Below are 21,838 nucleotides of genomic sequence, written 5' to 3'. Positions count from 1 at the left end.
AGAATACCATTTATTTAAATATTTTTGGATGTTTTTCTACACTTTCAAATATTGATTTGTTTCAACACAGAATACAACGTGTACAGTGCTCACTTTATATTATTATTTATTACAAATATTTGCACTGTAAAAATGATAAATATTATTTTTCAATTCACCTCATACAGGTGCTGTAGTGCAGTCTCTTTATTGTGAAAGTGTAACTTACAAATGTAGATTTTTTTTTTTAACATAACTGAACTCAAAAACAAAACAATGTAAAACTTTAGAGCCTGCAAGACCACTTAGTCCCACTCGTTCAACCACTCGCTAAGACAAACAAGTTTGTTTACATTTACAGGTGATACTGCTGCCTGCTTCTTATTTACAATGTCATCTGAAAGTGAGAATAGGCATTTGCATGGCACTTTTGTAGCTGGCGTTGCAAGGTATTTACGTGCCAGATCTGCTAAACATTTGTATGCCCCGTCATGCTTCGGCCACCATTCCAGAGGACATGCGTCCATGCTGATGATGGTCATTTAAAAAAAATGCGTTAATTAAATTTGTGACTGAACTCCTTGAGGGAGAATTGTATATCTCCTATTCTGTTTTACCCACATTCTGCCATATATTTCATGTTATGGCAGTCTCGGATGATGACCCAGCACATGTTCATTTTAAGAACACTTTCATAGCAGATTTGACAAAACGCAAAGAAAGTACCAATGTGAGATTTCTAAAAACTCCACTCAAGGTTTAAGAATCTGAAGTGCTGTGCAAAATCTGAGAGGGACGAGGTGTGGAACGTGCTTTCAGAAGTCTTAAAAGAGAAATTACAGAACCCGAACCACCAAAAAATAAAATCAACCTTCTGCTGGTGGCATCTGACTCAGATGATGAAAATGAACATGCGTCGGTCCGCTCTGCTTTGGATCGTTATCGAGCAGAACCTGTCCGCATGGACGCATGTCCTCTGGAATGGTGGTTGAAGCATGAAGGGACACATGAATCTTTAGTGCATCTGGCATGTAAATATCTTGCAACGCTGGCTACAACAGTGCCATGCGAATGTCTGTTCTTGCTTTCAGGTGACATTGTAAACAGGAAGCGGGCAGCATTATCTCTTGCAAATTGTAACCAAACTTGTTTGTGATTGGCTGAAGTAGGACTGAGTGGACATGTAGGCTCTAAAGTTTTACATTATTTTATTTTTGAATAATTCTACATTTGTAAGTTCAACTTTCATGATAAAGGGATTGCACTACAGTACTTGTATTAGGTGAATTGAAAAATACTATTTTTTTTTACAGTGCATATATTTGTAATCAAAAATAAATATAAAGTGAGCACTGTACACTTTGTATGCTGTGTTGTAATTGAAATCAATATATTTGAAAATGTAGAAAACATCCAAAAATATTTAAATAGTATTCTATTATTGTTTAACAGTGTGATTAGTCAGGATTAGTTTTTTTAATTGCTGGACAGCCTTATTTAAAATCTAATAATCCTATATGTATGGTAGGTTTATTATGTTTTGTCAGCCACGGTGTGGGTTAATTGACTAAGGACCCATTAAGGAGATAAGAACCTCTGTGTTCTAACATCACCTCCTGTCAGTGTGGCCTTTGACAAAGGAAGATTTCTTATTCCTATATATACACATTACAAGAATGTCTGTGTCTTTGTTTTGTTTTCCCCATTTATAAAATGAGGCAGGTGGTCCGAGGAAGGATTAATATTAAAGTTGGCAAAGTGTTAAGTATTGTTCTAGATAAATTGCACCACTCCTTGTATAATTCACATACTGCAGTCTAAACACTTCCTCTTCTAATCAGTAAACGGATACCCTCACAACTTTAGCTTAAATGCTGTTGGATTTAAATTTGCAGTATTTTACGTGTAAGCTACTGCTAGAATGATAGTAGCTTTCCTCATGTACATGTGCACTGGAATTAGCCATTAAGTACAGAGGAAAAAATGGACTTTCATAAAATCATTCAAAAGTAATAGGTGCAGAATTGTTCAGATTTTTCTCTTTAAATTTTAAAAAAATGCCTTGCCCATAATCTGTGGTTAGATGTACAATGGGCCATATGGGGCCTTGGCTTTAAGTGTTCCTTTCTCTTTATACTGTTGTTTGGTGCACACTTGAACAGAAAAAGGCTCTGCTTATGTATTAGACCACAAAAATGCAAGTTGATGTGTGTTAGAAAAAGCAATAGGTGTGTAATGTACATTAAATGTTAATATAAGGCACCAGTGCACAACAGAAAAATCTTGTTAGAAGAAGCCCCCCTACTCTATCTTGGTAGAAACAACATACTGATTGCAAGTGTTGTGGTGTCCTCCATTTCCTTTACTAGTTTTGATTTTTAACAAGGTAAAGGGAAAAAAAATAAAATGTTTCAAGGTAATGCTCTGCTTCTTCTAAGAAAAGTGCGTGCATAGGGAATTGGGTCCTAAAGTCTGGGCTCTGCTACCATTCCTTAGAATAACTCTGCTGATTTCACTGAAGTTGCTTTAGATTTATGATAGGCTGAGAGTAAAATCTGTCCCAAACGCCTTGTTCTGGATGTTTGACAAATACATTGTGTATGCAACAAATGTTCATATTATCATGTTTAATGTCCATCTGAAACACGTAAGCGTCAAACCCACCTTGCCTAACAAGAGAGAGGTATTACCTTGGGGCTTAAATAACAGTTAACTATAATTGGCATGTTGAAGCCATTGTCCTACTGTTTGTGACAATTATGGGATGAGATCTCATTAGGGGAGTTCATAAGTCAGTTTCTGTGCTCTGTGAAGGTGAGATTTCACTTTTACTGAAGTGTTAGTGTTGTATAGGTGCGGTTTTTTTAAACAGCCGGCCCCCGTGGTTCCTCTTTCAGCTTCCTTCTGTCTTCACAAGTTTTTTTTTTTAAAAACCACAGAAGTGCAGTGCCTTCAAGCAGATCTGGTTGTTTAGGGTCATCCCATTACTCTCTTCATAACGTAGCCTCTTGTGTCCCCGTTAGCTGTGGAAAAGAGCATAGGACAACTGTAAGTGCCTCGCCATACGAGCAGTATGTAGTAACGACCAGGGGCAGGAGTGAGTAATGAGAGAGAGAGAGGGGTGTGTGTGTATATACACACACACTGGGTACACAGCGGGACCGGAGTCGGTTTGCTGACCCGCGGTAGCAGGGGGACACTCGGGATCACCTGGGCGCGAGGCACGCCGGGAGACCCGGGACGTGCAGTGCCCGTACTGCGCAGGATCGGTAGTTGCCCGATTCAGAAGCTGTAGTTTCAGCTCCCTTGCCGCCGTCACTTCCGGTTGTGGGGTCCCTGCGGGGGCTGGCCATAGGAGCGCCTGATGGGTGGCTCCAACAGGCAGCACGATGAACAGCCCCGGTGGAGGAAGCGGGGGCCTGAACGCTGGCGGCTTTGAATGGCGGCGGCAGCGGGACTCACGCTGCAGGGACTATGAGGGCAGGCGGCGGCGGGGAGCAGCAGGCGCTGCTCAGGCAGGTGAGAGCCGCGCCCTGTGCCGTTCTCAGGCCCCTCCCTGTAGCAGTGTGGGGGTCCTAGGCCCCGCTGTCGGGCAACCGCCGCATTCCTTGCCCCCGGTGGGGGAGGGGAGAAGGGGCTGTGAGTTCCCTAGGCCGAGTGACGGTCGCCCCGGACTGTTCTGCGGGGTAGATGCTGTGGGAGCCGGGTGGACCGTGGCCTGGCCTGATCCCGCGCGTCAGGGCCCCTGCTCGGGCTGGTGCCCTGCCCTGGGTGTGCGGAGCCCGCCCTGCGCACCGCGGGGACCTCTGGCAATCGGCGTGTCTAGCCGAAAGCATCGCAGTGCCCGCAGCCTGTCTGGGCCGGTCGGGGATGCCAGTGCCCTGCTGGGTAATGCGGGCCCCGCAGCCGGCAGGGGGTGCGCAGTGACTGACAGCCCTTGGGGGGGATCCGGACCGTGACTTAACCACTGAGAGCTAGTGCGCCAAAGGGCGTTAAATGCCTATAGCCTATGGCGTTTCAATGGCTAATAGGCGCCAAACTCTGGTTCTTGGAAATCCCAGCCTGAAAACTAACTTCAGGACATAATCGGGACAATCAAAAGAGATCCTGCTTCATGAACAGTGAATCTTGGGGTCCTCATTCTTTTTTGCCACTTGCCATAAATGCGGACTCACACGTGTGCAGCAAGTCACAAGCAGTGTTACCAGTTCTTGCCATTTTACTACAAACCTTGCTGGAGTCGACTGATTATGTGAGACTCTCGTGGTATGTTATGCTACGAGTTGCACAGCTGCAGCACTGCAGTTATGCCACTGTAATGTAGGCATTTGTGATAGAAATCGAAGGGATTTTTCTGTTCCTTTACTGTGTCCACCCCCACGAGAGGTGGTAGCTAAGTCGACGGAAGAATTAATCTGTTGACCTATCTGCATCTACAGAGGGGGTTAGTTTGATGTAGTTATATCGCATGGGCGCAAATGTTTTCACAGCCCTTAGTGATATAGCTAGGTTGACCGAAGTTTTAGGTATAGACCAATCCTCAGTTTTCTTTTTAGAAAAAACCAAACCTGTATGTTTCTAACTCTCATGGTTGCAGAGAAGAGCTTGAAAACCGGATGCATTTGCCACTTAAAAGTTAAGAAACCAGAAGTCAACTAAAAAGAACCCCAAATTTATTATCTCTCAAATCTCATGAATTTTAAGTTAATCTCATGGTTTATTGGGACCAGATGCATGCTTTTTGAATGCTTGGTGTGGACAATATTGCACAAGTATCTGACCTTTCTGATTAATTGGGTTATGTGGTAGTTTGGCTGGTATTTGGTTTACAGAGACAGTATTTAAGGTTTGTGCTGTACTGCTACTCATGTTTTCCTTTGTCTTTTTAGGTTTTGGGTTGGAGAGTGGCTGCTAGTATTGCCTGGTCAGTACTACTGCTACCTCTGTGTACGGCAGTCTTCATAAGTATTAGCAGCATTGACTTGTTTCATCCTATACAATGGATTTCAAGTAAGTGTTCTTCCCTATGTGTGAAATGTTTAACTTTCTGTGCAATTGTTAAAGCATTCTATTTCCGCTTGGTACTTATGCTCTGATTAAATAAAAAATAACTATATTGGCAACTGCATTGTGCTGAAAACTGAGTTTTGCGGGGCTTGTGTAGCCTGGGAATCATTTTATTTCAAGACTGAATCAAGTCCTTAATTTTTAAATTCTCCACTCTTACTGAACTCTGTTTTCTAACTATTTTGCCCTGTGGAATCCTTTGTAAGTGAAAGTTCATCTCATAAATCACCCTCCACTGTCTGGTTTTCAAAGTGTTTAATTCTTTGAGTCATGTGGAGGTGCTCCATAGACCACTGGTGAATCAGAGTTTTGAGAATCAGAGCTCTAGGGATACTGGTTTACCTGCATTTGAGACCTTTCTAAATTTGTGGAAACTGATATATAAATATGCTTTCCAATATATAACTTGGTGTTTAAATGATAACGGCTGATACTTATCTTTATCAAAGGTTCAGGGTTTTTTTTAAAGTGTCTGAGGAAGGAGATAAATATATGCTACATATTAAATAGATTGCAAAAGGAAAACATACGTTTACAGGAGTGGTGTTGGCTGTCTCCAAAGATAGACACCAACTGGAAAGCCTGGTAGTTGTGACATTCAGCCTTTCAGGGAGGTGTCATCTTATCTTACTCTTCTGAAAAAGGAATAAACAAACAAAGTAAAATAAAAAAATATATGGAGATATACCTATCTCATAGAACTGGAAGGGACCCTGAAAGTAATTACCAAATAACTAATATCGTAAGCCTCTCTACATGACCAAGTTTTGCCAACACAAGTTTTGGCATACACCCTTCACAGTTAGTATATTGCATGTGTTCGTGCATACTTGACTCCTTGGGTCAGTGCTACATGTACCCACTAGGAGTGCTTGTGTTGATGCACAGTGCAGTGCCGTATGGGTAGGTATCCCGGTATACAACCTGCCACTGTTCAGTGCACTGTCTTTTGGGTAGTTTTGGCAATGCATGGTGAGGCAGAATGGAGTCTCACAAGGGTGACTGGGAGAAATGGGGTCAAATTCCCATAATACAGTGTTATCCGCCCCATAATATCTCTAGCCGATAATTTTAGCATCTGTTTTCAATTTCCTACGAACATGCATGGGACTTGTCGCTGTCCGCCATCTCTGACAGAAGCATGGAGCCTGCACAGCTCTGCACTATTGTCATGACCATTGCAAGCACAGGATACATGATCCTCCAGTATTTGCAGCGTGGCAAGAAGAGCTGCGGGGAGCATGATGATTTCCATGTGGTCAGTTTGACTTGAGACATAGCAAGAACCAATTCAAGGTGGTGGTTGGCGTTCACTGAGCAGCTGCGGATGGTGAAGTGCCACTTCTGGGCCCGAGAAATAAGCACTGACTGGTGGGATTGTATTGTAGTGCAGGTTTGGGAGATGAGCAGTGGCTGTAGAACTTTTGGATGCAAAAGGCCACATGCCTGGATCTGTGTGCTGAGCTCTCCCTCGTCATCCAATGCATGGACACCAAACTGAGAACTGCGCTGATAGTGGAGAAGCAAGTAATGATCACACTGTCAATTTGCAATGCTTTGGATTGCTACCAGTCAGTGGGAAGTAATTTTGGAGTAGAAAAATCCACAGTGCGGGGCCATTGTCATGCAAGTGTACAGGGCCATTAATCATCTGCTGTGGAGGACATAGTGGATGGCTTTGCAGCTATGGACTTCCTGAATTGTTGGAGCAATAGACAGCACACACATCCCTATTTTGGCCCCAGAGCACCTCAGCTTTTAGTACATCAACAGAAAGGGATCACCAAGGACGCTTCTCTGACATCATTGTTGGCTGGTCAGAGAAGGTGCACAATGCTTGTATCTTTAAGAATGCAGGACAGTTCACAGAGCTATAAACGGGGACCTTCTTTCCTGTCCAGCAGATTACCATTGGCGATGTTGAAATGGCAGTAGACATAGGATCCAGCCTATCCCTTCCTCCCTGACTCATGAAGCCATACACTGGCCACCTTGACAGCACCAAGGAAAGATTCAGCTACAAGCTCAGCACATGCAGAATGAGAGTTGAATGTGCTTTTCGTAGATTGAAAGGGTGCTGGCATTGTTTCCTCTCCAGATTAGATTTCAGTATGAAAAGTATCCCAGTGGTTATAGCTGCCTGTTGTGTCCTGCATGATATTTGTGAAGCAAAGGGCGGGGGGGGGGAGGAGAAGAGATTTCTGCAGGGGTGGAAGGTTGAGGTGGACTGGCTGTCTGAGTCTGAACAGCCAGACGCAAGGGCTATTAGATGAGCTCAGTGAGGAGTTATGTAGCGTAAGGCGGCTTTGAAAGACCACTTCAGCAGCCAGCCATTGTAATGTGGTATGCTGTGCTTAACCTGTTGCTGCAGTTTTGGGATCTGTTAGGATTTGTGCTTGCTGCACATATGTGCATATATCACTGACAGTGCAGTTGTTAATGTTGTTGTGGTGCCTGCTGTACATTTTATGATGACAGGTGATTTATGATGATGATTGGCACTGAGCCTATGGGTTGTGAGTATACAACAGCACTACTTTCACTGCCAGCAGGCATTACCCACCATATGTTGTAAACTAATAGATGAATAATTTTCAAAACAAGAGAGTTGTATTCAGTTACAAAAACAGCTACAAACAAAAAATCTGAAGAATTTAAAAGTAAATACATTTTAACTTAAAATAATTTAGAATCTCAATAAATAAACAAGAGCAGGGAACACTGTCAATTGTAGCTACACATACATCAACCATGGCTCTCCCAGGTCAGTGTATATGAAGCTGTGGTTGTCCATGTTTTCCCCCAGTGTGGAGTGGTAGGGGTAGGCATGCAGGCCTTGAGGCCATGTGGAATGGGGTGTGTGTGGGGAGGCGCTGTGCTGCAATTCTCCACTGACTGCAATGGCAGTTGAGCCTGGGATCGTTAAACTTGGAAGTCCAAAAGAGTCGGCAGCATTTGCATTGGCTGATGGAGAAGCTGCATTATGTCCCGGTGCAGCTCCCTCTCCTTTTCCTGCGCCTTTCTCTTGTCTGCCCTTTCCTTCTCCATACTGTCTGCAATGTTCACCCTCTAGGCCCTCTGTTTAAGGTCTGGTGCAGCACTGGCTTGCAGGATCTTGCAGAACATGTCCTCCCACTGGGTTAGTCATTCCAGTGGTGTGGAGACTGTACCTCTCAAGGCCTCAGCAGCTGCATCACCAAGTAAAATACATAGAGGTACCATTGTCCGTAAGGTAGGAATGGAAAACGAAACGTAGGATTCAGAATTCCCCCCCTTCTTTTGATTCCCTAGGTGTTTAAGTAAGACGTGCTTATTGGCACTCTTTCTTTGGAGTGCTTGTTCACGGCACCAGCCATGTTGAGTATGACCTGCCAGGGGTGAGGGAGATAAGGAGGGAATTGCTCGGTTGCATGAAACTGAGTACAGGGCACTGGCACCATTTTCCACAGGTGGTGGTGGTGGTTTTAGCTGACATCTCAGTCCTAAGGGTAACAAAGGCAGAGAAACACAGTTGCTGTTGGCGTCCTGAAGCTTCCCAGGCCCGTATGGTGCTAGCCTGTTTATGGCAATGATTCTTGCTGAAGTCCTCACCAAATGGCATGGGAAAGTGTTCTACCAGAGAGGAAGAAATAAGACTGCGAACCCTAGAAACCTTCAGGAGAGGACTGCAGAATACCTCCATGCAAGTTTCATTGAGAGCTCTCAGGAGATTCAGGGGAAATTCATCTGAATGTAAACAAACTGCTCTGCATGGCCACCTTTGTCTCAGTCTAGAGAGGAATGGGAAGCAGTTATCAACTCTACATCTTTGTTGTACCACTACCTTTTGTAGTACTGGTAAATTAATGCAATGGTTTTCAACCTTTTTTTTCACTTGTGGACCCTTAAAAAAATTTCGAATGAAAGTGTGGACCCCTGTGGAAATCTTAGACATGGACTAACCCCAAGGGTCCACAGACCACAGTTTGAAAACCACTGAATTAATGAAAAGTCAGTAGCTATGTACTGCTAAGTTGGGGAGGCCATCACTGTAATTGGAAACTTTTTTACATGCTTATCTGAGGTTCCTTCCCCTGCTTCGGGCTCGCCTGTGCTCAACTGCAGGGATTGGTTGGACTGCAGTGGAGTCAAAAACAGGTCCTGACTCATGACACAGCTGGACCTGCCTGGTCACCTGTCTCTTGTATTCCTCATCCACCACCTCCTCTCTGTTCATGGTAGGGGCCTGTGACTCTGGTGCCTTAGAGGTATCCATGGTGGTGTTCAGGATGGTGGTGGAATCTCTGCCAATGATGGCATTCAGCTCTTTGTAAAAGCAGCAGGTCTGTAGCTCCACACCGGATCAATTGTTGGCCTCCCTGGCCTTCTGGTATTCCTGCTCCAGTTCCTTGGCTTTCACAAGGCACTGTTGCTAGTCTTTGTCTTACCCCTTTGCCTGCATCCCCCAAGCAATCTGCTTGTAGATGTTGACGTTTCTACAGCTGGTTCAGAGCTGTGCCTAGACATCCTCTTCACCCCACAGGCCCAGGAGATCAAATGTCTGCTGTCTACTCCAGGTCAGAGCATGTCTGGAATGTGTATCCGGCATGATTAGCTGGGCATTTGTACACAACAACGGCGAGCAGATAGAGGTGTGCTCACCAAGCTGGACAACCAGGGAAAAGGTATTTCAGAAATTCTCTGGGATTTTAAAGGAAGGGCTGGGGGAGCTTTCAGTCTATGTGACTCGTGGGCAGTGGAATTCACAATTGTGGCTGGAGTGATCTGTCGGGCATTGTGGGACTGCTGCGGGAGGATTGTTAGGGTCAACAGGTAATGCAGTGTGTACACTGATGGTGTCTCGAACCCAGTACATTGACCATGCCTCAGCACCACTCAGGGGGCTGGTATTATGTCTGCACTTACATTGGTGGGAGATGGATTTAAGTGTAGACACGTGTGCAACTAGTCGATGCGAGGCGGCTTACATCGACCTAACTTTGTGGTATAGACCAGGCCTTCATTTTCATAGTCAGGTTTGTCTAGGTATGGGTGCTATTGCTGAAAAGGGAATTACTTCAACTATATTAGAAATACACGAATGTGTCCAAATTAAATTGCAACATTCTGTATTTTCATAATGACAAATCCAATTACTAAGATGCACAACATGCTCCATTGAAGTATGGTTGTTTATCCAGAACCACTGTGCAGCTGCACGTTACAAAATACCACCTTCTCAATGAAATAAGAACCTATTGATTGTGATTATGCATTGTGTATCTAGATCAGAGGTGGGCAAACTACGGCCCGCGGGCCACATCCGGCCCGCGGGACCATCCTGCCTGGCCCCCGAGCTCCTGGCCCGGGAGACTAGCTCCCGGCCCCTCCCATGTTGTCCCCCCTCCCCGGCAGCCTCAGCTCGCTCACAATGCTCTGGGCGGCGGGGCTGTGAGCTCCTGGGGCAGTGCAGCTGCAGAGCCTGGCCTGACCCGGTGCTCTGTGCTGCGCGGTGGCGGCGTGGCCCAGCTCCAGCCGGGTGGCGGCGCCTGCAGCACCGCCAGCCACCGGTGCTCCAGGCAGCGCAGTCAGGGGGCAGGGATAGAGGGCAGGGGAGTTTGGGGTGGTGGGCAGGAGTGTGGATAGGGGTCGGGGGGGGGGGAACAGGGCGTTGAATGGGGGCAGTGGTCCCGGGGGGGGGCAGTCAGGAAGGAGGGGGGGTTGGATGGGGTGGCAGGGGTTTCGGGGGCAGTCAGGGGATAGGGAGAAGGGGTGGTTGGATGGGGCAGGAGTCCCGGGGGGGGCTGTTAGGAATGAGAGGTGGGGTTGGATGGGGGCGGCAGGGGACAGGGAGCTGGGGTGTGTGGATGGGGCAGGGGTCCCAGAGGGGCTGTCAGGAAACGGGGTGGGGCGGAGAGGGGTTGAATGGGGCAGGAGTCCCGCCCGACCCCCCTCCCCTAACTGGCCCTCCATACAATTTCCGAAACCTGATGCGGCCCTCAGGCCAAAAAGTTTACCCGCCCCTGACCTAGATGCTTAATATTAAACATTTGCTAGTATCATAGCTTTATATAGTACTATTGCACCTTATGAACAATGTATTCTCTTTCATTTTAGATTCATTCAACGATTGGTATACTTCCTATGTCATCTTTTGTATCCTTCTTATGTCAATGGTGATACTGATAATAAGCATCTTCAATGTCGAATTTTATGCAGGTGGGTTATGAAAGTTGCTGTCAACAAGATATTTGACCTTTAGCTAAATGAGAGGACTGTCTTGAAGGATGTTTTTTATACTGTATGTATTGGCTTTATACAGTGTTGTGTGTATTGATTGAAAGTGGAATGCCTTAAAGCTTATTTTAATTAGGTATCTAATGGTGGCTGCAGTGTTAAAGGGACTTCATAATAGTCAAATTGACTTGCCCTGGTCAGAAACACTGAATTTAAAACAAAAACAAAAACCCTGATCCTCTTTAAAATAACTATTTTAATTTCTGATTCTTCCATAAAAATTGGATTCTGTATGTAGCCTCAACAATCCACCTGCATTTTGTGAGTCAAATCACCAGCGGTGAATGTAGTAGGGGAGCAGTGTCCCCTGAACAGGCTCCTCGTCCAGTTCAAAATTCTGTACAAGCTTGTTCCGGTGCTATATATTTCCATGTATTCACCAGCCATTTCACTCTGCCCCACTAATGTGACTGCACTTTGGAGTAGGAAGGGGATCTGTTGTTATCCTCGTGCTACTTCATACTCCTGAAACTCTCCTCTGTGCTGCTGAGTTACTTTATTTATATCCGCTTATGGTTGATTATAACTAAAGTGTTCTGTGGTGTCAAAGGTATCATATGCAAATGAAACATAAGCTATGTGAGTTTTATTTAGCAGTAGATGATAATCCATGTTTGTTTTTATTTGCAGTTGTGCCTTCTATTCCCTGCTCTCGATTAGCACTGTTAGGAAAGATTATTCACCCACGGCAAGTTATCCATTCAGTTGTTCATGCTATAATGGGAATGCTGGTGGCATGGTGTGCTGCAGTTATGACTAAGGGGAAGTTCCAGTTCCTTGCTCTACCCTGCACAGCTTCAGAAAGGTGACTTTTTTGTTAATAACGGAACCAAGTATTGTGCAAGTAGTACAGTTTTGTACTAAACTGAGTTCACTGATGGACTCTTCCTAGAGGAAATAACCCTTTAACTTCTAGCAAAAGATGAGCAATTGTGTGTCTGTTCTTAAACTTGCTTTAGTTTGAGTACTGGAAGGAGAAGAGTACTTCAGTGAAGAATGGCAAATGATTAGTTTACAAACATTGCTGTGGATTTTTTTTTTTTTAAGTTTGACCAGAAGCCCTGACCATCTAAGTTACTAAGATTATTAACGGAAATGAACTATAGAATCATAGACATGTAGGAATAGAAGGGATCTCGATCTTCTCATCAGCCCCCTACGCTGAGGCTGGACCAAAAATACCTAGACGTTTCCTGATGTGGCTTGTCTAACCGGTTCTTAAACCTCCAGTGAGGGGGATTCCACAACCTCCATTGGTATTCTCTTCCAGTGCTTAACTACCCTTACAGTTAGAAAGTTTTTCGTAATATCTAATCCAAGTACTACTCAGACCTCTGTGGTTCAGGTGTCAAACTAACAATCAGCGTTACACAAAAGAGAGACAGTAGTGTGAATTCATTGTTTCATTTGCTATGGTACTATATATTAATATTTAAACAGCATGATGGGGAAATATTTAGTTTATATACTAAATATTTCCCCATCATGCTGTTTGATTTTATATATATAAAATATATATATATGTCATTTTTTTGTGAATTTATTTATTAAGTGTTATCAACTACAATTGGTTAATAACATAGTAAAAGTATCCTGATTGGTTAATAACTTAGGTTAATAATTGAATCAGTGTTTTAATATCATGTGTTGCAAAGAGTCGCAGGAGGCACATAAGGAGCTATTTGTGGCTCACAAGCCTCAGTCTATCAGTGATCTAACCTAAATCTCCCTTGCTTCAGGTTCAGTGCTGAAAAGGTCAAATGACCCTTCAGCTGTAAAATGACCTAAGAACCTGTCTCCTGTTCTAAATGGCATCTTCAATAGATCTTGGTCCCCTTCCACCCCATGATGTATAAGTAGGAAGAACAGGTAATAGGACTAACAGCTCAGATAAAACTTGCTCTGGTATACATCCCTCACTGATACTTGGGAATATTTTTCATTTACGCCAATCAGATGAATAAAATCAAAGCTCTGCTTAACTAAAGTTAGACGCTAAACTGAAGTCTAGAATAGTAATTTACAGTATTATATGTTATAAATAAACCATTTCTTTACTTTAGCTTAGATGGTGCTGTTCAACACATGTGCCTAAATGAGTATCACCTCTTCCTCCTGCTGTCTGGAGCTCTCATGGGCTACAATTATAGTCTCTTGTACCTTGTTAACAATATGAACTATTTGCCATTTCCAGTCATACAGGTAAGAGGCTAAAAATCTTTGTAAAGATAAATATCTAATCAGCTCAAATGACAAAGGGTAAACTTTTTTTTTCCCTTCCCTTTTTTGGTCTGCTTCCAGTACCAAAATGTATGTGGGTGCCAGTGGCCAAGTACTTGCATTCTTTTATTAAACCAATCTATTATAAAATTAACAAACAAGGCTTTCAGCTTAAATCCTAGCAAAGGTCCCTCTCCTGATCCCATAAAATCCTAATGTTAAAATAAACCAAAAATCTCTTAATGTTACAACCAAGTAAAATTTACACAGCCCTGAAGCATGGTAAATTCTGGCTCAGGTGGACCACTGTTTGTAGTGAATTCCAGATGTGAGAACGCCCTGCCATTGAGTTTAACTCCAGGAACTCGCAGCAGGAGTGGCCTAGTGTATTCTAAGCCTTATGATGTGGGGGAAAAACAAGCTTTCAGTGAACAAGTTACTAAACTAATTCAAGCATAAAACATAACAGCTTGAATCATGCTCTGAAGCAAAAAGCCAGCATCAATCACTACCATTACATGTGTATAGTGCTCGTGGGCTGCTGTATTCTGCACTAGCTGAAGCTACTGGGTGCTTTTGAAGGGTACCTGAAGAGGTAGACTCTTGCTACTGCTATAACTCAGAATCCAGGAGCAGCAATGGATCCCAGTTGATTTCTAGACCAACGCCTGGTCTAAACACAGAGATGTACTGGTTTAACTGAAGGTGTCTTAAACAGATTTAGTTAAACCAGTGCAAAACATTGTGTTGACACTCTTAGTTTAGTTTAAACCTGGCTTAAATCAGTTTAGTTTGTCAGTAAACTTACACGTGCTTCCTAAAATAAAATCTGATATAGTTTTAGATGCTTGCAGTTTCATATTGGCAACTCTCCTTTTCTGAGACTGTTTATCTAAATGAGAAGGTAAATCTCGTCTATTTTCTTGCATACATTTTATTAGTGAGACGTTTTTCAGTTTTCAAAGGAAATATGTAATGATTATGTGCAAGAAGGTTTGAGTATCTACCTCTTTCATGGTTTTGAAGGATTGTCATAAACTTAAAAATCATACTGCTGTCTGAATTTTTATCTGCTTTTTAGTATAGAACACACCTGAGGTTCTAATTAAGAGAATTGAGAAGAAACATACTTTCCTCTATTTGCAATTTACTTTGTGCATTTGATAGCAAATTATATGTAGTCAATTTCCCTGTTTCTTCTGTGTGCTCAATTTTCTCTACTAGTGGGTTTTTTCACACAGCAACAGGGGAGAAAAAAGACTGTACAATCACATTTTCTTACTGGTTTCAATTGCAGAAACTACAGCTGGGGGACTCAGGTGTCGGGGTAACACCTGAAACTACTTCTAATTAATCTTTTAAAAAATTGACTAGACCTTAGGTTGACTGCATTTGTTTGAGGACTTTATCATACTTGATTTCTTTTGTATGCAGAATGCTTCAACTAATCTTTCCTTTTTTAGCAATACAAGTACTTACGTTTCAGAAGATCTTTGCCTCTGCTGGTTAAACGTAGTTGTGTGGAATCACTGTACTTGGTTAGAAACGTCTGTGTTGCATATTATTTTTTTGGTAAGAGTTCTGACATTTTTTTTTCTTGTCCATATATACTAAGAGAATTATTTAACCAATCTATTAATATTTATTATTCAGCCCTACAAATAACTTGTCCAGGGTGCATAGGTTTTTTTATTAGGTAAGTAAAATAAGCATTTTTCACCATTATGATAAAGTGTAGGTGAATGGCTTACTGGCTCAGCCACACAATCATGGCAATTTTGTATTCTAAGCCTAAAGGATATTGAAGTATTCCTCTTCCATTTGCCATATTTATATTCTATAGGTAATGATGGTACTTTAGAAATGCAGAGTATTCTAGATCACTTTCCACTGAGGATTCCAAAATGTTGTACTGACATTTATCTTTATAACAGCCCTGTGATGTAGATGTGCATTAGCCCTGTTTTGCAGGTGGGTGAAACAAAATAACAGAAGTAACTTGGATAAGACCCCTAGACAAACCATTAATAGACCTAGAAGTAGAATCCACATCTCCTGATTCATAGTCAGGGGCTTTAATCCTAAAAGACATCCATTCTTTCTGTAGTCAGTCTCTGAAAAATATCACCTTTTTCCACTATACACATGTTGCAATTCTTCATTTGTCTGTGTGTAATCTACCGTCATTCTGACATGAAAGTTCTTACTAGCCTTTTTGTATACACTTCATAGTTTTAGAGATGTATTTTACATGTCATTCTGTTTGTTACTACCTAGGTTACATTCCAAGAGCATGGATAGGTACCACAATGAACCTTAATACAGATAGGTAAGTAGTACAAATGACTGCCTTTTAGAATACAAGAAGGGAATATTTTCCCGCACATCATACATGTATTCCGTATATATTCTCCTTTTCCCAATCTTTGTAGTATCTCTTTACTTAGGACTATTCCTTGTTTAAAATGGAAAATGTTGTGAGTTTAACATCACTCTTAGTTGACTGAAAAGTTTTGGATCTTACAGAACCATCAGTGCTGACAAGTTAAAAGAACTAAATGGGTTTTTGATAAAATGTTTGGCCAAGTAACTACATTTCTCGTAGTAAGCTTTAATCCATAAATTGTGTGTGTTGCAGAAGTCAATTATAACCATTTTCCAATACTAAATGGGGGTGTGTGTGTGTATGTATATGTATATAATATATATATATTTTTTTTACCCCCAGTAAACTTCATCCTCTTGACACACTTACTGGGCTTCTGGATCTATCCTTGCTCTACCATACCTGGTTATGTGGTATATTTCTTCTGATTACTTGGCACATTGCATGGTTACTCTTCAAAATCTATGCTACAGAGGTTAGTATTGGGTGACTGCTATAGGGGGATGACATCAGTGTTGTGGGGAAAAATGCTAATGTTCAAAAGCAATATTCACTAATGAATAATTTAAACCAGTGGTTCTCAAACATTACATAGTGGGGACCATGCTTTAATGCAGAGACTAGCTGATGGATATCTCCCATCCCTTTTTTGATTGTTTGAACCATTTTCCTTCCCCTTTCCAATACCATAGCAAGGTTGTGACATCTATAGACAACTACAGTTTAAATGGAAAAACTAATATTTGGAGAATATCTGTTGCATTTTAGCTGTTTTTTATTGCAGTAGCTCAACTTGAAATGAGAGAGCATCATGTGCTCAGCCAATGTTTGGTGAACCGTACCTTCTTAGAAACTTCAAACAAAACCCCCAAAGTACATAACACTGTAATGCAGACAATTTTGGTTTAACAGAATACAGGCTGAGCTATTGAAAGAGACTTCAAAGCATCTTGGGAATTAATACATTTTTCTCCTTTTTCACTTAATTGTTAAGCTTCAAATTAATATGGCTAAAAGATTTATTTTAATATGACTCGTAATGTATTTAAAGCGGAGACCATGATTCAATAAAAGAAACAGTGAAGTCCCAGTGGTAAAGAATTGGAGTCTTATTGTCTAGTTTAGATACTTTTTTGTAAAACAGCAGAGAATAACCCCCCTCCCCCGCAATAACATGACGTTATTTTTGTCATAGACTTTGCTGAGCTACAGCTTAGCAGAAAAAAAGGGCTGAGGTTTTTAAAACCTAAAGCAATGTTTTCTTAAAATATGGGGCAGACATCTCAGTTGTTCTTCAGAGTGTCAGCTTTCATTGAGAGTCTCTAGCTGTTATGAAGATGGAGAAAACCTTCAAAATGTGACTAAACTATAACGGATGCAGTGATGGCTACCTGAATTTTCAGAGAGCCTGGAACGATAGCTTTGAGGTTTGAACTGCCCTATTTCAATGGGTGCTAGCTCAAATGCTAATGATTAAATGTCTACGTTAATCATTTTACTAGTCATAAAATCATGTAAGACAAGACAGGAGGTGTCTTATTATGAAAACGTAAAATATGGGTGGGCCTTTGACAGCTTAGGGCAGGGTTGAAATATGTTGCAGTTGGTTTCATGTTCCTGAATGGTAGTGTGGTTTCCAAAAGTTTGGGAAATACTGACCTACAAACAAATTCAGAATGCAAAGAAGTTTTTCTACAAACGTGGGCAGGAAGTTTTAGCAATATCAGAGGAGATATGTACTCCCCTTTACTTTGAGAAGACGGGGATAATTCGGTCTTTATTTTTCAAAATATACCTCTACCCCAATATAACGCTGTCCTCGGGAGCCAAAAAATCTTACTGCGTTATAGGTGAAACCACGGTATATCGAACTTGCTTTAATCTGCCAGAGTGCGCAGCCCCGCCTCCCCGGAGCACTGCTTTACCGCGTTATATCCGAATTCATGTTGTATCGGATCACGTTATATTGGGGTAGAGGTGTATAAGTAACTTTTCTGTGATCAGAAGACGGTGCCAGGGTAATAAAAGTAAGGCAAGCATGACAAAAGTTGCAAGCCAGAGCAGTTTATTTTAATACAAACTACTTCAGAGACTCAAATGGGAGGATTAAAGTTTATTAATGAAATACAAAGATTCAAATGGATTTATAGAAGTCCTTCAGGAAAGCCATGGATACAATTACTTCAGCTTTTAGTGCAAAGCGACAGAGGGTCCTGTGGCACCTTTAAGACTAACAGAAGTATTGCAGCATAAGCTTTCATGGGTGAATGCCCACTTCATCAGACGCAAGTGATCGTCTTGCGTCTGATGAAGTGGGCATTCACCCACAAAAGCTTATGCTGCAATACTTCTGTTAGTCTTAAAGGTGCCACAGGACCCTCTGTTGCTTTTTACAGATTCAGACTAACACGGCTATCCCTCTGATACTTGTCAGCTTTTAGTATAATTTTAGAATAATTAAATTTTCCTATGCACCTTTGTAGAATCCTTAAGACTTCCACATAATGCTTTATTGCTGCCCCGATGAGAGTCTAAAACTGGCATTTTTAGTTTCTCTATTGTTTTAAGTCAACCCTAATTTCCAAATCAAAACTTTCTGAAGAAAGTGTCCAGTTTACTAAAGGCATCAAAACGTGCCTCTAGACCTTGAGGTTTCCTTTATAAAATGTTTTTTGGCTATTCAGCAGAAGAGATCACGGAAAGTTTGTTTACCCATAAAAGGTGATGTGGTGGGGGTTTTTTTTAGGTGGTTCAACTCACCAAAAGTTGCTGTTACATCACATTCAATATAGTTGAATGTGATGTAAGCTGATAGGTCTCTAGAGCAATTCTTATTCTGCTTGAAGTCATTTTATTAGCTGTTTGGCTTTTTAATGTGATAGAACTTAAAGTTTCTATTTAGAAATGGAGGGGAGGAAGAAAAGAAATAGTTTCAAGAATAGTCTGCTTTAAACCTGAAACTGCTAGGGAGTCTATACCCGAACTGTACATCATATCATTTTAACTAAATTTAATGTGACTAGAAGTACATTGATGGATACTTGTAATTAAATTAAATCAGCTTTTTGTTGGGATTTAAACATTTCCCTTCTATATTTGCAGTCTAAATGTTGTAGCATGAGAATCAGAAAGCCAAAAATATGGAAGTATAAAATGTGAGCATCAGAATGACAACTAAATTAGATTAGGTTAAAATTCTTTGTTTTAGGAGTTTAAATAAGGAGTTATTAATACAGATATAGAAATGTTAAATCTGACATTCCCCTTTTAATGACCTTGAATCCTTCAGGACACAGCTAACTATGTCTAACTTTGAGCTTGCTATTTGACAGATAGAGTTTAGGTTGATATGCCCTTCTGGTAATGGGATGTGCATCACTTCATGTTATGTCTATGGCTTTTTCGTAAGACATAGTAAAATATGGGATGGTGTCCCTAACGTTTAATCACAAGGGTTACTTGGAGGGTATTAAGATAAAGTGAGGGACTGTAGCTTAAAGATAAATAAAGTGAGTGACTTGTCTGGTTCTTGTCCGTTTAAAAGTAGATATAGAAGTCCATTTGTGCTACTGCATTAAAAACCACTGGCTCGTTTAACAGGATGTCGAAGCTTTTGGGTATATATTTTTGTACCTTGTCAGGTTGGCAAGCGACAAAAAATTAACTTGACTGTGGTCTCTCATTAATGGTTTGTTTCAATGTTTGTTCTGCATAATATAACTAGTGATGAACAAATTTAGTTATTTTCTCTAATTTCAGGCACATCATTTTCCTGTTCAACCAACTTTCGCTGAGGAAACAGACCAATGCCTGCCTAAAATCTTAAACAGCAACCCTCCCCTTATTATAAAGGTATCTGAACTGCCACGTTGATATTACATGTGTATTCACTAATCCCTGGTCTATGCTACAGAGTTAGGTTGGCGTAAGCTGCCTTGCATTGACCTAACTCTGTAAGTATCTACACTAAAATATCGCTTCTGCTGATGTAACTCACCCACTACGCGAACTTAACTCCACCTCCACGAGAGGCATAGTGCTTAGGTCGACGCAGTGTCAGCGTAAACATTGTATTGCTTACATCGACTGTTGCTAGCTTTCAGAAGCCGTTCCACAATGCCCCACACTGACAGTTCAATCAGTGCACACGCTCCTTGTGAAGATGCGCACTACCGACGCAACAAGCGTCGTGTGGACACGTAAAAGTGATTGAATTACTGCAGTGGCTGTACATCGACATAACTTAGGGTATGTCTATATTACAAAATTATATTGTCCTAAGACTCCCTGACTGTAGATAATGGGAGACTTGCGTATAATAGTTTTGACTGCAGCAAATGTTCCTTAAAAAAATCAGCCTAATTCAGAACAGTCAGAAACATTGTGCAGTGCTTAAACTTCTGTCTTTAAATTTCATAGTGATACCTTATGTTTGTTTGCTGTACGGGATCAGTGTTTAAACCTGAAGGAAGATTAATTTAGGTAGAAAGAAGCAGTTTCTGGTATTTTATATCACTTAGTCAGTTGTGTTTGTACACTACTGTACACTTCTGTTAAAACAGAGCATATATGAAATTCCATTCACTTTGTGTTAACTGTTTTTCCAGCTTGTATCTTTGTCAGGTGAATAGGCACTGCTTAGAATTATATGTACTAGACTAAATAGATGCACATATTTGTGCACTCAACACTTCTGATGCTGCTGCATCTCTCCTATTGTTTGTCCTTCTGTTCCCTATCTTCAAGACCCAACATTTCCTTGGGTTTCTGTCCTCTGTAAAAATATATATTTCTTTAAAGACAATAACACAAAAATTAACATTATTCACAAACTGTGAATTTGACAGTGATAAATGTAGAACTTTGTGTTCTGAAGTGACAAATGTAGTACTTGAACCAATTTACTAAATGTTGCTCTTATTTTGAGGTGTGAAGTCTTAAATTGGTGTCTTACAAATGATTTAGCTGAGAATATTTCCTTGCACAGGCAAGTGCTGTAGTTAATGATTCCAGAGACTTATAGCTTATCTAAGACTACTGCTGAGATGCATTACAATTCCCAGTGTTTCCAGTTCTATTACATTTTGGAAAAGGGCTTGCAGAAGAGAAGTGACCATCAACAGAATTAAAGATGTGCAAACCCTAGTTTGTAATGATTCCTGAAATTGTAATCTCAGCTTTATTAAAAGCGTAATTTATAACTGCATTTTGTTTATATCTGCAGGATTTGAGAAATCACAGCAGTGATACTCAGACTCAGGAGACTGTGTGATATAATTATTAATCAATCGGGATGCTTATATAGTATGACTATAGAGTACTATAGTAAATGAAACAATGAGTTCACACTACTGAGGCTCTTTTGGGTAATGTTGATTGCTAATTTGGCTCATGAACCACTGAGGTCTGAGTATCATTGATGTTTTGGGACATCTATTTGGTCCTTGATAAATTTTCAGAAAAGTACTGTTAGATGTCTGACAGAATTTTTAAATAGTGCGACTAACTTGTTATCTAGCCCTGGCAGGCAATGAGAGAACTTGCCTTAAAATTATGCTTTCGTTTCAATGTAAATTCCATGATTTCTGTCTCGTCTTTAACCATTAGAGCCAGAAATTGGCACTTTATGCTATTTTATTTCTCATTCAGTAGTCTAAAGTCTGCAAAGTTTTCTACAAAGTTCTGATTCACTCAACAGCCTCCATATGAAATGAATCTTTTCCCAGTGGTCTAAGTGAGGGAATCATTCTCCCAGTGTTCAGCCTGATTAAATTTTTTCCGTCATATGGCTGAATTTTGCCCACAGTTATGGTATCTGGGCACAAATCCCATTGACTTCATTAGGGATAGCATTTGTAGGAAGAATTCTGTGCTGAAATCCCAAAACAAAACCAGTAGATTTTGACTGAA

At 41.3% G+C, this 21,838-nt stretch overlaps 1 protein-coding gene across 1 annotated transcript in view; it reads left to right on the top strand.

Annotated features, from left to right (window-relative positions):
• The first annotated feature begins 3,400 nt into the window (after positions 1 to 3,400).
• Positions 3,401 to 21,838, top strand: part of NDC1 (NDC1 transmembrane nucleoporin) — a 28,731-nt gene continuing 10,293 nt past the window's right edge. Inside the window, exons 1-9 of the mRNA XM_065409446.1 lie at positions 3,401 to 3,498; positions 4,869 to 4,989; positions 11,143 to 11,244; positions 11,953 to 12,127; positions 13,386 to 13,524; positions 15,006 to 15,114; positions 15,820 to 15,871; positions 16,271 to 16,403; positions 19,688 to 19,780. Of these exons, the coding sequence (XP_065265518.1) occupies positions 3,454 to 3,498; positions 4,869 to 4,989; positions 11,143 to 11,244; positions 11,953 to 12,127; positions 13,386 to 13,524; positions 15,006 to 15,114; positions 15,820 to 15,871; positions 16,271 to 16,403; positions 19,688 to 19,780 (969 nt within the window). The 5' untranslated portion in view covers positions 3,401 to 3,453. The remainder of the gene's footprint in view (positions 3,499 to 4,868; positions 4,990 to 11,142; positions 11,245 to 11,952; positions 12,128 to 13,385; positions 13,525 to 15,005; positions 15,115 to 15,819; positions 15,872 to 16,270; positions 16,404 to 19,687; positions 19,781 to 21,838) is intronic.

Source organism: Emys orbicularis, chromosome 8 (assembly GCF_028017835.1).
Source record: "Emys orbicularis isolate rEmyOrb1 chromosome 8, rEmyOrb1.hap1, whole genome shotgun sequence".
NCBI lineage: Eukaryota > Metazoa > Chordata > Testudines > Emydidae > Emys > Emys orbicularis.
The sequence above is the reverse complement of the archived record's forward strand: the minus strand, read 5'-3'. Positions and strand labels throughout refer to the sequence as shown.